Source organism: Mytilus edulis, chromosome 1 (genome assembly GCF_963676685.1).
Source record: "Mytilus edulis chromosome 1, xbMytEdul2.2, whole genome shotgun sequence".
In the NCBI taxonomy this organism is placed as follows: domain Eukaryota; kingdom Metazoa; phylum Mollusca; class Bivalvia; order Mytilida; family Mytilidae; genus Mytilus; species Mytilus edulis.
The window spans coordinates 55,726,457-55,742,957 of record NC_092344.1 but is presented as its reverse complement, the minus strand read 5'-3'; the positions used below and the strand labels follow the sequence as shown (position 1 = coordinate 55,742,957).

Here is a 16,501-nt window from a genome sequence, read left to right as displayed (position 1 = left end):
GTGGATACTTCATATTTTGTATATAAATGCCTCATGTTACGAAGTTTCCTCCAGTCACATGTCCACTGTCCTTGACCTCATTTTCATGGTTCAGTGACCACTTGAAAAAAAGTTCATATTTTTTGTAATGTTAAATTCTCTCTTACTGTAAGTAATAGGATAACTATATTTAGTATGTGTGTACCTTGCAAGGTCCTCATGCCCGTCAGACAGTTTTCACTTGACCTCGACCTCATTTCATGGATCAGTGAACAAGGTTAAGTTTTGGTGGTCAAGTCCATATCTCAGATACTATAAGCAATAGGTCTAGTATATTCGGTGCATGGAAGGACCGTAAGGTGTACATGTCCAACTGGCAGGTGTCATCTGACCTTGACCTCATTTTCATGGTTCAGTGGTTATAGTTAAGTTTTTGTGTTTTGGTCTGTTTTTCTCATACTTTATGCAATAGGTTTACTATATTTGTTGTATGGAATGATTGTAAGGTGTACATGTCTAGCGGGCAGATGTCATCTGACCTTGACCTCATTTTCATGGTTCAGTGGTCAAAGTTAAGTTTTTGTGTTTTGGTCTGTTTTTCTCATACTTTATGCAATAGGTTTACTATATTTGTTGTATGGAATGATTGTAAGGTGTACATGTCTAGCGGGCAGATGTCATCTGACCTTGACCTCATTTTCATGGTTCAGTGGTCAAATTTAAGTTTTTTAGTTTTGGTCTTTTTATCTAATACTATATGTCATAGGTCAACTATATTTGGTGTATGGAAATATTTTATGATCTGTATGTCAGTCATGCAGGTTTTAATTGACCTTGACCTGGTTTTCACGGTTCATTGCTCGGTGTTAAGTTTTTGTGTTTTGGTCTATTTTCTTAAACTATAAGCAATAGGTCAACTATATTTGTTGTATGGAAGCTTTGTTAGCTGTACATGTCTGCCTGGCATATGGTTTAACTGACCTTAACCTCATTTTCATGTGACAGTCGTAATAAAGCTTTATATTTAGGAGTATCAACATAATATCAATGATTAGTAAAGAAGGCGAGACATTTCAGTGTGTGCACTGTTGTGTTTTTTTAGAAGAGAATGTTTTGTAAAACACTAATAAATGAAAAGATCATTAGATGATATATGAAAGGGATATAATCTAAGTAAACTGTTGTGATTAGTATTTCAATTGCATATCTCTGATTTGGCTGCAAAGTTATCTCCCTTTGATATAAGATTTATTTAGTAAGACTTATAGAAAAATTATTCACATGACAAGATCATAATGACATTTTGTAAGAAAACATTTAAAACCAGGTTTAATCCACCATTTTCTACATTTGAAAATGCCTGTACCAAGTTAGGAATATGACAGTTGATGTCCATTCGTTGTTGATGTGTTTTGTCATTTGATTTTGCCATGTGAGTAGGGACTTTCCGATTTGATTTTCCTCTGAGTTCAGTATTTTTGTGATTTTACTTTTTAGCAATTACTTAAAGTCATAAGAAACCTCAAATTAAAAAAAAATATGCATATGTTTTTTATAACTCAATGGATAGTTTTTATTATAAAACTTATGTACATATACTTTTTTCTGAAGAAAATTCTTTAATTTGTTCATATTAAGAAGAAGTTTACTTTATTTTCATTGCTTTCAGGAAGCAATTTCCCCCGACATATTTTCCGTATTCAAAGTGACCTCTGTGTGACCCATCTCGTAAAAATCGGGTGATCGCAATACGCATGGATGTTTTTAAATTAAACTATTATCTGATTGTACATGTTAAACACATTCTCAATATCCATGCTTTTTTGTTGATTGTTGTCAATCAGGTGACAATCGTTAAACTTCGGCTTCAAAACACGAACTTTAATTACCTGCCATATTTTCACAACAAAAATGACCGATTGAAAAACAAATTGACGATTATACGAAATTTATGCGAAAAAAATGATTAAATCGTGCACAGAAGACTAAGTTGATGATGTTTGTATGCATTGGTTCAAGAATTAGGATGAAATTATTTTTCACTGGTCACTTGGTTTTTATGAATTTAATGCTCAAAACAGTATGTATGTATTAATGGAAAGAAACAACAAAAGCCAAGTCACATTACTAAAAAGTAATTGTGTACAAAAAGTAATTAAAAAAACACTACATGCAGTTATCAAATCAACAAACAAAGTAGTAACAGAACAACATATATTTCCTGTCCTTTATCTCCATATTTAATGAAGTTGTCAACTTGAAGCAAATGCATTACTGTGAGTTCAGATGCAACTCAGGAGGTATGGTATCAATTTTATAATAATTGTTATGCATACAAGTATGATAGAAAAGTGTGTTTAATAGCATTCCTCATTTCCCAGCCAATATAAATAGTTTCAAAATTAAAAAAAAATAAATAAAAAATAATAACTTAAAACTCGCAAGCTACCATTTGATTATTAGGGAGAGGGAAGATTTAAAATTAATTGCCGGACAGGATTTTTGAGTAAAAAAAGGCAGGATGAGCAACTTTGCCAAAAAAAAGGAAGGATGACAATTTTTAAAAAAAATCGAGATAAACTTATAAAAAAAATGACAGGACTGAAATAGACTGAAAAATTATAAGGCAGGACAGAGATTACAAGTAAAAAAAGATGCTGACACAATTTTTCATCCTCCCCCTACCCCCCCCCCCCCCCCCCCCCAAAAAAAAAATAAAATAAAATAAAATTAGATTGTAAATCCCTTAGTTTCTTGTTTTCCAATCCTCATATAGCTTGCATGCATATACATGTTTTTGTTTTTGTAAAAATGAACAAATATTGAAGTTTAAATACTTAAAGCAAATAAGCGGCAAAATTTTCATACACTTAATTATTATTTACTCAACATATTTAACTGGTTTTCAGGATTAGGGAACGGGGTCCAATTCTTCGTTTACATAACGAAACAGCTGTTTAAGATATACAAGAACAAAACAACTAGATTCTACAATTTTGTTCAATGACGCCTAAATGTTTCCGTAGATAAGTATATAAACCACTGACATCAATGTACCTACACAAAAGTATTTCTCAGGTAAACTCTGCTTTTATCGTGAAATATTACAACTAAATATACAGAAAAAGAAACTGAAAATAGGTCACAGCGTTAATGCAGTATAGAATGATATGTAAGTTTGTGTTTAAAATATGCCAGGCTATTTAATTTTCATTCGCTAGCTGTCATTCGGTGTCATTCAGGATCGAAATCTTTTATCAGTTGTCTCCCCTATGAATATTCAAGCATGGACTGTCACCAAATCGATTTTGAAACACGTCCGTCAAAAGTGTACCAGAGCCTTAATTTAAATAAAAGATTAATCGTATTTACACTAGACAATAATTTGAAATTTAGAATACACCCTTGACTGCCACCTTAAATGCGTCCAATTTAGGGATGTCTATCACAGGTTGGGGTAGTTAGTTCCATAAATTGAAAGAACGAGTAGATGTACGCATTTACGTTTGTCCCAATTGTCTGTTATTTCCTTTCATGGCTGTAACAAGTTTATTTTATTTCTGCTATAGAAGGGTGATGTTGAATAGGCACGGCGATCGTTGTGATGGACTGCCTTATATATGAGGATAACGTCTGATGTTTCGAGTCAGTTTTTTTTACTCGTACTCCTAAAATCAACCAATCACGGCAAAATGTTGTATTTCATGTTTGAAGCATGATTTTAGTGCTTTAAGCACTGAGCAAAAGTTTTATGACTTCTGATCTTACGTTTTCCAATTATTTTTTTTTTACAATTTCTGTTGTGCCGTCTGTGTTTTTAGCTCACCTGGCCCGAAGGGCCAAGTGAGCTTTTCTCACCACTTGGCGTCCGTCGTCCGTCGTCGTCCGTCGTCGTCCGTCGTCGTCCGTCGTCGTCGTCGTTAACAATTTACATTTTGAACTTCTTCTAGAGAACCACTGAATGGAATGGAACCAAACATGGCATGAATGTTCCTTATGAGGTGCTGACCAAGTGTTGTTACTTTGTAGCCGATCCATCATCCAAGATGGCCGCCAGCGAGGGACTTAGTTTAACATAGGACCCTATGGGAAATGCATACAAATGACTTCTTTTAGAGAACCACTGAATGGAATGAAACCAAACATGGCATGAATGTTCCTTATGAGGTACTGACCAAGTGTTATTACTTTGTTGCCGATCCATCATCCAAGATGGCTGCTAGCCGGGGACTTAGTTTAACATAGGACCCTATGGGAAATGCATACAAATGACTTCTTTTAGAGAACCACTGAATGGAATAAAACCAAACATAGCATGAATGTTCCTTATGGGGTGCTGACCAAGTGTTGTTACTTTGTAGCCGATCCATCATCCAAGATGGCCGCCAGCAGGGGACTTAGTTTAACATAGGACCCTATGGGAAATGCATACAAATGACTTCTTTTAGAGAACCACTGAATTGAATGAAACCATACATGGCATGAATGTTCCTTATGAGGTGCTGACCAAGTGTTGTTACTTTGTTGCCGATCCATCATCCAAGATGGCCGCCAGCGGGGGACTTAGTTTAACATAGGACCCTATGGGAAATGCATACAAATGACTTCCTCTAGAGAACCACTGAATGGAATGAAACCAAACATGGCATGAATGTTCCTTATGAGGTGCTGACCAAGTGTTGTTACTTTGTTGCCGATCCATCATCCAAGATGGCCGCCAGCCGGGAACTTAGTTTAACATAGGACCCTATGGGAAATGCATACAAATGACTTCTTTTAGAGAACCACTGAATGGAATAAAACCAAACATAGCATGAATGTTCCTTATGGGGTGCTGACCAAGTGTTGTTACTTTGTAGCCGATCCATCATCCAAGATGGCCGCCAGCGGGGGACTTAGTTTAACATAGGACCTATGGGAAATGCATACAAATGACTTCTTCTAGAGAACCACTAAATGGAATGAAACCAAACATAGCATGAATGTTCCTTATGGAGTGCTGACCAAGTGTTGTTACTTTGTAGCCGATCCATCATCCAAGATGGCCGCCAGCGGGGGACTTAGTTTAACATAGGACCCTATGGGAAATGCATACAAATGACTTCTTTTAGAGAACCACTAAATGGAATGAAACCAAACATAGCATGAATGTTCCTTATGGAGTGCTGACCAAGTGTTGTTACTTTGTAGCCAATCCATCATCCAAGATGGCCGCCAGCGGGGGACTTAGTTTAACATAGGACCCTATGGGAAATGCATACAAATGACTTCTTTTAGAGAACCACTGAATGGAATGAAATCAAACATGGCATGAATGTTCCTAATGTGGTGCTGACCAAGTGTTGTTACTTTGTAGCCGATCCATTATCCAAGATGGCCGCCAGCGGGGGACTTAGTTTAACATAGGACCCTATGGGAAATGCATACAAATGACTTCTTTTAGAGAACAACTGAATGGAATGAAACCAAACATTGCATGAATGTTCCTTATGCCGTGCTGACCATGTGTTGTTTCTTTGTAGCCCATCCATCATCCAAGATGGCCGCCAGCATGGGACTTAGTTTAACATAGGACCCTATGGGAAATGCATACAAATGACTTCTTTTAGAGAACCACTGAATGGAATGAAATCAAACATGGCATGAATGTTCCTAATGTGGTGCTGACCAAGTGTTGTTACTTTGTAGCGGATCCATTATCCAAGATGGCCGCCAGCAGGGACTTAGTTTAACATAGGACCCTATTGGAAATGCATACAAATGACTTCTTTTAGAGAACCACTGAATGGAATAAAACAAAACATTGCATGAATGTTCCTTATGAGGTGCTGACCAAGTGTTGTTACTTTGTAGCAGATCCATCATCCAAGATGGCCGCCAGCAGGGGACTTAGTTTAACATAGGACCCTATGGGAAATGCATACAAATGACTTCTTTTAGAGAACCACTGAATGGAATAAAACCAAACATGGCATGAATGTTCCTTATGAGGTGCTGACCAAGTGTTGTTACTTTGTAGCCGATCCGCCATCCAAGATGGCCGCCAGTGGGGGACTTTTGAATGAAATTAAACATGTTCCTTTCCTTATCAATGAGGTTGTGTTGTCACTTTTAGCCAAATTTTATATTTTTTCATATGATTTCAAAAACCCAAGTAGAATCAGGTGAGCGATACAGGCTCTTGAGAGCCTCTAGTTGTAATTGTGTGGTTTATTGAGAACAGATCTTCCTGCGTTCTTTTTGACAGATTCTAATTATTGATGTTTGTCTGTTTGTATGAGGATTCTAAATTCTAAAGCAGTTATTCAATTTTGATGCTTTCTTGCAAGTTTGGTCAATCTGCAAATGCACTTCATATTGTTGCTATGGTTGATAGCTAACTTTTTCAAGAGTTTTCCCTCTCATTTTTTAAGTGAGTTCTGTCTTGATCTTTCGTGTGTGGGTTGCATTATTGTGCTATTGGAAACGTTTAATTCCATTTCCCATGTACTGGACCAATTTACAAGTGTGTCAAGATCTTCTTGTAGTAACTGATGTTATTAGTGAACACAAGCAATAGTGCGGATTCAAGTACTGTTTCCCCGGGGAACCCCCGATTACATTGTCGTTTGTTTTTTGTTCACTTCAGTGTTTCTGTTGTTTCGTTGCCGATATGTACTATATTGCATTGTTTATTTGCATTTTTCTCTGTCCTGAATGTTCGTGCATTTATTTGTACTGTATTCCTGTCATGCAATAGTGTCATTTTAATGCTATATGTAACATTGCCATACAAGCAGAAGGTTTGGCTAGCCACAAAAAGGTCCAACCCACCATTTTCCCCCTTAAATGTCCTGTATCAAGTGAGGAAAATGGCCATTGTTATATTATAGTTTGTTTCTGTGTGTGTTACATTTTAGTGTTGTTTTTCTGTTGTGTCGTAGTTTTCATATATGTGATGTGTTTCCCTCAGGATTAGTTTGTTTGTAACCCGGATTTGTTTTTTTCTCTCAATCGATTTATGAATCTCGAACAGCAGTATACTACTGTTGCCTTTATTTAACAAAGGAACACATGGAAGATTCCCCATCTAAAACTTTAAAACTACCTTTTGGGTTCTGCAACTGCGGAATGTGTTCATCCATATTCTGGTTGTTCCGCCAATTCCATAATATTGTATTTTCTCTGATAGCCTTTTGTGAGCAACTTTGGCAAAGGCTTTTGCTTAGACTAGGATTGCTATGTCGACTTGGATACTGTCGTTTATCCATTTGTTGATGTCGTCGATGGTCATCCGGAGTTGGCTTTCGCATTACCTTTTTACTCTAAACCCATATTGTTTTTTGATTGAGGAAAAATAATCTTAATTGTCTAAATAATTCATATTTTGTGCTACTAGTATGTGTTCTAAAACTTTTGATGACACTGATGTAAATGACATGCACTGACCTGCAGTAAGATGGTTTTGACAAATTTGGCATTTTTCTAGTCCTGTGGGATTTGGCCTTTGTTACTAGAAAGTGACTGTTGATAAATTCTTGTAAGCATTGGTGCAATGATTTTAACTGCTTCTATAAGTAGTGTTAGTGATATTTTATCAGGTCCGGTTGTTTACCCGGATTAAGTCGATTAAGCAAGTACTTTTCTTCTTCTTTTTCACATATTTCGACGTCATTGGTATAAATAGATATAGGAAGATGTGGTGTGAGTGCCAATGAGACAACTCTCCATCCAAATAACAATTTAAAAAAAAGTAAACCATTATAGGTCAATGTACGGCCTTCAACACGGAGCTCGAGCCTTGGCTCACACCGAAAAACAAGCTATAAAGGGCCCCAAAATTACTAGTGTAAAACCATGCAAACGGGAAAAACAATGGTCTAATCTATATAAAAAATAAACGAGAAACGAGAAACACGTATAAATTACATAAACAAACGACAACTACTGTTCATCAGATTCCTGACTTAGGACAGGTGCAAACATTTGCAGCGGGATTAAACGTTTTAAAACCTTCTCCCTTTTTCTGAAACAATAGCTTAACATCACAACATAGAAAACATACGATGAAATATGGTGAGTTTCCTCAAATTGATATATGTTTTGTTTTAACGTTGTTATAATTCTATGTTAACTGTTTATTCAGCATTCGAGCCTTCTCTGCCTTTTCAGCTGATACTACGTTGAGTACCAATTTCCATTGTGTCCTGTTTCTTTTTTATATATTTTCAAATCATATTGTTGTCTTTTTTTCATTGTCTAACGTTTCATTTAGCGAGTCCAAATAGTTTTTGTGTAGTTTGTATCGGATCCAGCTTGTGTTGCCTTTGAAGCCTCTTCGTGTGATGTTTTTTTGCATATTTTGCTTTTCTTGTACAAATGTGGCTTTTGATCTCCGTTGTCATTCATGGTACGTCGTGATGTTTCAATGGCCTATTTAAACTGTGTCTAGTTTTCTCTACTGAGTGTTTATTTCTAACTGATTCGAATTTTAACATAAATTTGTTTCTGAGTGATGTCAGATCTGGTGTGATTCCTTCCCATTTGTTTTTATAGTTGGATGCTGCTGATCTACTCACCTTTTTAACACTTGTAAATTTCGGTGTTTTTTAATTTGATACTGATAGTATGTCTTGGTAACTTTTCCCAACGAGTGGACATGTGGTGGTTTTAGCTATGTGTTGGATGTGACGTTATCAAGAGATCTTATATTTATTTCGTGTGGGAAGTTTGTTGATTTGTTCCATGTTAAAGTTGGTCCGTGTGTTTATAAAGATGTTGCTTTGCGATTTGTTTCTTCCTTCAAGGTCTGTTCTTCCTGTCTCCAAGTTGATGTAATTAAGGTTATAGTCACCTCCATTGAATATTTTGGCATTATGGTTTTAGAAAGCGATGTTCTTGTAGGGCTTTCGAAAAATTTCACAAAACCCGAATTAACCCTAATACTGGTAACTGATATTGGAATTAATTTTAAATGATTAGGTTGACAATAAAAATAATTTCCATGCTGAAATCAAAGACTTGTATTATATTAGTAAAGGATAGTTAGAAAAATATGATGGGATTGTTATCATAATTCAGAATACACTTTTTTTTTATAATACCTGTTTCAGTGACCTCAATCGTATTGTCTTGATAAATGCAGAACATACAATTCTTGTAAAAATTGCAAATCAGCACCCAAATTTCATTACTGCTATTTTATGAAATACATAAAGTTCGATTTTATATTGTTACACAGTATACCCAGAATGACAGGACGTTTCAAGATAGACCATATAGACCACTTTGTTATCACAGTCAAAGATTCTTTCAAAACATGTGAATTTTACTCCGAGGTGCTTGGGATGGAAGTAAACACATTCAAGGTACTTGTAATTTAATTGATAGCAGAAACTACTATATTTCGTAGTATATAATATTGACCAAAAAGCCAATGAAACAAATTTTTAAAGTAACAACATTTGATTTTTTTGCCGTCAAAATGCATTGAACTTATACAGTTTAGCTTTATATAATACTATAATATTGTCGATAACAAAACGGTAATTTTGATGTCATAATAATGGGTACAAAACATTGTGTGATCTTAGAAAATGAGGTATTGTGATCTATCACGATAATGATACACTCGATCCTTTGTTTCAGGGCAATAGGAAAGCTTTAACATTTGGCAACCAGAAGATAAACATTCACGAATATGGTAAAGAGTTTGAACCTAAAGCGCATGCTCCTACTCCAGGCTCTGCAGATATTTGTTTCATCACAAAACAAAGTTTAGACCATGTTATTGAACATTTAAAGGTGATTCTTACTATTTAAATTACAAGTAATTAACTCAAAGTTTGTGTCGACACCATATAATCAAAAGAGTTTAAGGATAAAAAAGAATTAAATGTTGACATAGGAAGTGGGTATCCCTTGTTGAACAAGGAAAGGGTTTATTTCTGGAGGGACACAACTTGTTAGCGTAATACCCCAAACAAAGAGCATGTTAGTCATTCATTCCCTGGAGTTTGTAATCAAAGATAAATGACTGCTATTTCATATTAGGTTTAAAAAAAATGCTTTACCCACTTTGAGAGATGCTATTTGAGTTTTGTGCTGGCACTCCTGTTTTTTGTATTATTTTGGTAAATCTAAAAAAAATAATTAAATGAACCATTGATTGACTGTGTCCGTTGGGTTGTTTTTCTTTATTTTGTTCGAAACTCCCTGAATACAAAACATTGCAAATGATTGGATATAATGAAAGAGCCAAAATGTTAAAAAACCTTAAAATTTTCAATGCATTATAGCCTGTGTTTTTTTAATATCCATTTTAAACTACTCGAAGCCAAAAGTTAAGAAAATCATATAAAAGACATTTTAAAACCAAATGAAGGGCTTTTAATTGTAAACTAACATTATATTTTTTAATTTTGTATTCTTGAATAAGAAATAATATAAAATAAATGTTTGCGTTATACCTATTAGTTGACCTGAAATAAACCAAATTGTGTATTAATCTAGCAGAAAAAAATACAAAGAGATAACACAAGCGATAACGTCTATCAGGACTAAGCACTTAGGGCTAATTCTTTTTGACTGAAAAATGTCTACTATATGTAGTTTTATAACAACAGATGTACAGAAGAAATCAGTATTTACAGTCCCTATGTAATATTGATATAAAAAGCAACAAACCGACAGTAAAAAACAAAATACATTGTACTTATAATTTCTTTTGATCAAAAGAATGCTGACAGTTACTGAAAGCATGTTCATAGTACATTTACAGATGTAGAAATTATGCCTTATATTCCTACTTGTGTAAATACATCAAAGTCTACTTTAAGTCCAAGAAGATTTCATACAGTGATCTAAGGAACATACACATACATGTATTACAAAATAATAGTCTTGTGCGAAGTATAATTTTGTACAGAATTTCCCTATTAATTAATTCTTATTCCAGAGTTGTAATGTGGATATTGTAGAAGGACCTGTGGAACGGACGGGTGCCCAGGGACCAATAAAGTCAGTGTACATAAGAGACCCGGACAACAACTTGATTGAGCTTTCCAATTACATGTAGAAATAGACGTGTACATCAGTTAGATTGTAGCCGTTTAATTGTCAAGAAAATACTACGTATATATAAGACCATCAGTAAAAAGTTGTAGACTTATAAAGTTTTGTTAACTTGTTATTGACCCATCATTCCGAATTAGATCATTAAATTTTTGCGAGTAACATTAAACACACCGTTTTCTCGTAACTTGTTTTTTACCCTTATATGCCTTGACATTTCGATATAAAAATCTTTATGAACACAAAAGTAAGCATGTAAAAATAATTATTAGCGAAGAATAAAATCCACCAAGTCTTGGTTAGTTGTATCATAGATATCATTTCGACACAAGTTTGCAGTATATTTTATTGATTAATTTGGCACGATATATCTACTAGTATTTGAATGTGATTTATCTTTTTGCGATTTCCTTGGTTTGCAACCAATAACACCACCATGTTTATATATGTGATATATAATTGCGCGATACACGTGACTGAAATTCTGGGGTTAACAATTTAAAGAAAAAAATAGCAATGTTTGGGTTGAGAGGATGTAAGGAATTATATTTGTTCTTGATCATATTGATGTGAAACTATGCCGCTGTCGCACAAACGTTTTTCAGTTTGTAAATAAATCACCAACGTTTCATCACTTATGTTGGTAGATTGTTAATCCGAGGGTATCTACCATCATAACACTTGTCAGTGCTTTACATGGATGAAGATTATAACACAATGTTGACTGCTGTACCCTTTATTTGCTATTTATACCTTTTATGTCTGTTTATTGTGTTCACACATCATTTACCTTTTATGTCTGTTTATTGTGTTCACACATCTTGGTCAATATAATGGATTGGTCTGCTACTGTCATACAAGTGAAAGGTTAAGCTAGTTTTAAAACAAGGTTATCCAAAATTTTCTGCATAAGAAAATGCCTATATCAAGTTAGGAATATGAAAGTTGTTTTCCATCCGTTTGATGTTTTTGACCTTTCGAAACAAAAACACATAACCTTCGGTAGAAAAACAGACACTCCCAGTCAATTAAGATTGGAGTCTATATCACCTGTCACATGCGAGTTTCCAAATCACAACCTCGGTGTTGACAGGAGTTCGACTACTAAAAATACTCCCCACTGAGTATAAACATGGAGCATAGGAACCATGCAGTAAAATAAGTGCAATTTGTTTTGAATGATGATGATGATATGTTTTGGTAAAGAATACTACTTAAATTGTAAAATAAGAGACAATTAAAACTTTTTATCGCCAAATCCAGTGAACTATATTTACAAAACAAAATACACAATGAATGATGACATATGATACACTTATAAATACATTGACATACCATCACATGTCTATGAATCACTAAATAAACTAATCAGACAAAAAAACGTTTTTCATACAAATGTCTCCACTGAAATAAATTTAGATTTATTTACTTTTATTGCATTTCCCTATAAAACCCTTTCTTGCGGCTAACAATATTTCCAAATCTTTGCATCCATCACCAACTTCAGAAGTCATAGGCAACTCGCTGACTATATTTTTTGGCTTTCTTCTTCTTTTTACAGTTGATTCATGAACTCCCCGCCTCAGATACATTGATGCTAATTTTAAAGTCACAATACTTGCAAAAACCTCACCATCGGAAGCGTTTTCGGAAACTAACCCATTGGCCTTCATTGCTTCCACATGTGCAGGTAAAGTGGTTTTTATGTCTTTGTGATTTGTAGGGAACGTGTCGATGATCGGATTTCCATGCAATGCAATCTTTTCAACAATGCGGAAGAATTTTTCAAAACATTTTGGTTTGTATCCTATTCCTGCCATGATATATATAACCTAAAAAATAACAAAATACTTTTTTTTCATAATTTCTAAACAAGCATGCACTGGTATGATTTATAATTTTTTACAATTTTTTAGACATGAGGTGTATCAATTGTTTGAAACATAACCATTCAATGAACATAACACCATACACATCCAGCCTTTATCTTTCTGTCTAACCAAAATTACATTAACTTTTAAATTCCCTTTTTTTGTCAGTGAAAACTATATTCTATAAAGAATGTAAAATCTTTGATTTCTTTTAAATACCATGATAACAGTTTTTTTTAGCAAGACATCGTATCAATGTGTTCGTTTTCTTAAATGCATCCCGACCATACACATATGCAACACCACTAAGTCCAAGTTCCAATTAAAAGTAATGAAGATTAAGGAAACATCCTCATCTCCGTTCCAATTAAATGTGGCCACGAAAACCATGCAACAGCCACTGACAAAATTGGAAATAGTAACAAAGACAGGAAAACATAGCATATATGTTTAACCGTTGAAGCTGCGGCATTCCTTTTCCTCATGAAATACATATGCATTAATTCCCAGTGTTGAACACCTGTAAAAAAAGTAGATACTAGTAAGAGGAATGCAATAGGTTTTAATCAAGATAGTATGATAGTAAGACAACTGTTTTGGCCCCTTTAGTTCCAAATTAAAAAGAAGCAATACTATTCAAATCTACAAAATAAAACCATTCAGCAGTTCATACATGACACAAGTCTGTCAGACGTCAGCATCTAAAACGAAATTTTGTCTATCTATTGGTTTACGAATATTATACTTCTGACAATTAGTCAACATATGCCAATAGATTAGAGATCTTGTAAATAGTATTGAAATATGACCAACAGCTTTAACCAAAACTGTATTTTACTACAAAATGAATTCTACAAAAATATTAAGTATGTTAAATATTTGTTCCTGTAAGGCGTTTTGGGGTCATATTTATTTTGTCAAACTACTACTGACCCTCATGGATAGTTGAGGTTGTTAAAAACCACCCTCATCATCAAATTAATATGCGTGGAATTGACGTTTTAGGTTAAATACTATATATTCAATTTTGTAGATTTTCTTTAATATAATGGTTAATGGAAGAATTCGTCAACTTACAAGCAATAAGTGGATTCGTCGCGTTTCAACTATTAATTGGTTTTATTCTGTCGGGTTCCAGAATTGTTGTTATTTGTTTAAAATGTAACGGTTATTTGAATATAATGCAAAGGGGAAAAAACAATTTCTGCCAATGATTATATTCGTAGTTTATACAAAATCTGATGAAAAACCCTCGTTTTTGAACTGAGTCTGATTTATATGTTCTGTGTATGTTCTTAAAAAATCATAATTTGAGTGAGGCTATCCTACTCACATACATTTTAATGCTCAAAATAAGGCTTTACTTATTTTGAATGGTTAAACAATGTTTACCTGTTATGTTTGGTGGCATTTGTGGAACGATCATATGTGACGAAGCATGTATAAAAGAAATTGCATAACTCCAAATTAATGGATGCGTATAGAGATTTGTTGGGTTGTACCATGGGTTGCCATTTGTGCGGTAACTGTAATACCATAGATTTCCCGCCATATTCAAACATCCAAGAACCACAAATGTTGCAACACCCCACGTCCAGCTTTTACGAAGAATTCCCATAACTATGTACGCTAATCCTAATAAACCAAATAATAAAAGTGCAAAGTTAACTGCAAATGCATTGCCATATCGGAGTTCCCCTAATGTTGGTACATTAAACTGCGCCAAAAACATGATTTAAAGCATAACATTTGTTGGTATAGTAAAGAAATGTACATATTTTGGGATAACACCTTGATGAAAAATATCATAAGTATACATCTGATAAAGAAGATCGGAAAAATCTCATTGCACTCTTGGAACAACAAGCCAGTAATCCAAAAACTTCTCACAACAATTATCTCCAGGAATATTGGAACATCCGGGTTCTACATCCTGCGTAAGAGCATCGTATGAAGTTGGGTCACGTTTGAATGCTTTCAGTGATTTGACAACTCTTTCAGACACAAGTTTCGCTGTAGTAATATGTTTCTGAAGATCTCTAAAATATACCTCAACAAGTTTCTTCCTAACACCATCATTCCAAAACTTAACAGAAATAATGTTAAAATTGATCGTGTATATACGCGTGTGGTTACCATAATTTTTCTCAATATTTAAACGTGCGTCATAGAAAGGTATTTGTATGTTGGGATGATCTCCGCGGCTTAAAGAGTGATCATTTAAAGCATTTTAAATGTAAGATTGGATATGGAATTCTGTATTCTTAATGGTTTCCAAATTCTCTTTTTCAACTTGAATTATCTGTGTATAAGTGTATAATTTTGCCAGTTCATTTTAAGTCGTCATCATATTTGTTTGATGCCATCTTTGAAATCTTCTTTTCATGAATAAGTGTCTAAGACTGAAATAAAAAAAATATCAACGAAATATAGAAAAAAAACTATTTAAATTCAATTAAGCGCATATGCACACACAAAAAAAAAAAAACTCGATTCAAAATTCATAATTATAATAACAATAATAATAATAATCATAATAATCATATTAAATAATGATAGTAATAATAAAGTAAGAAATCTCAATTTCTAAGTTGTCTTCGTAGTTTATCAGGACTACTAATCTGTCGATACTGATTGAATGATTGATCGCAGTTTGAAAACAACTTTGACAGCTTTCGTGCTATTTCATGGCGGTCAGTTCATATTGAGCAAGGAAACTTAATTCTAATAAAAAAAAAGATTGGAGTCGAGTTCACCTGCCAAGTTCGGGAATCGAACTCATAACATCAAATTGACAGGATAGTGATACTGTAGTTGACTTCTTATACCATCTGAAAACTGAGGGCCCTGTGTCGACACTGAGGTTGTATGTTCGAATTTCGCGCGAAGCAGGTGCTTTTGACCCCGATCTTAGCTGACGATGATTGTCAGTATTCCATGTTCCAGCCGATCAGCAGTGCTGAAAATGACATTAAGCACCAGCAATATATAAATCATGAAAACGTTTAGGAAATTATTTACACACAAAGAAAGCAATAGAAGAACAGTTATTCGTCTTCATAATATTTGCTTTTCGAATATGTATTTTATCTTTGTTAGAAGGGAATATACTCTTCTTTTAATAAAGGATCTATAAAAACAAAAATTACAATGCCCAAATCAGACGACATGATTATCTGAAATAAAATGAATTTCTTTCTTAAATCAGTTTTTAAAAGGAGTCTCGAGATTACAAAAATTTCAGCAAAAATTTAAACATTTGGTTTTCATTACAAATGTTATTCATTACACTGTTAGTTGTTGCTTTATAATATGGTACAAACATTAACCAAAGAAATCAATTTATTTTGGCCCCAGATGACTTTTAAAATGTTTATATCATTGAAAAAGCTCCAAATTATCCCTCTTTCGATGGCAGATTGTGAGCTTTTAAAATGAACAGTGACCCCATTTTTTTAAATTTTTTTTTCTGTTAAGTATATAATAAAGTTCATTTATAGAAAAAAAATAGCGAAATCCTATATTTACACTCTATTAATTTCATCCGCAATGTTTAATTTTCAACGAGCAATCAAAACTTCGATCTGCACGACATGTTT

At 34.0% G+C, this 16,501-nt stretch overlaps 1 protein-coding gene across 1 annotated transcript; it reads left to right on the top strand.

The window, feature by feature from the left end:
- Positions 1-2,929: 2,929 nt before the first annotated feature.
- On the top strand, positions 2,930-11,121 carry LOC139514444 (glyoxalase domain-containing protein 5-like). The gene is made up of 4 exons (XM_071303731.1): positions 2,930-3,057; positions 9,200-9,326; positions 9,607-9,762; positions 10,916-11,121. Exons 2-4 carry the CDS (start codon positions 9,210-9,212, stop codon positions 11,033-11,035), a joined length of 393 nt encoding a protein of 130 aa, XP_071159832.1. The 5' UTR covers positions 2,930-3,057; positions 9,200-9,209; the 3' UTR covers positions 11,036-11,121.
- Positions 11,122-16,501: the final 5,380 nt, after the last annotated feature.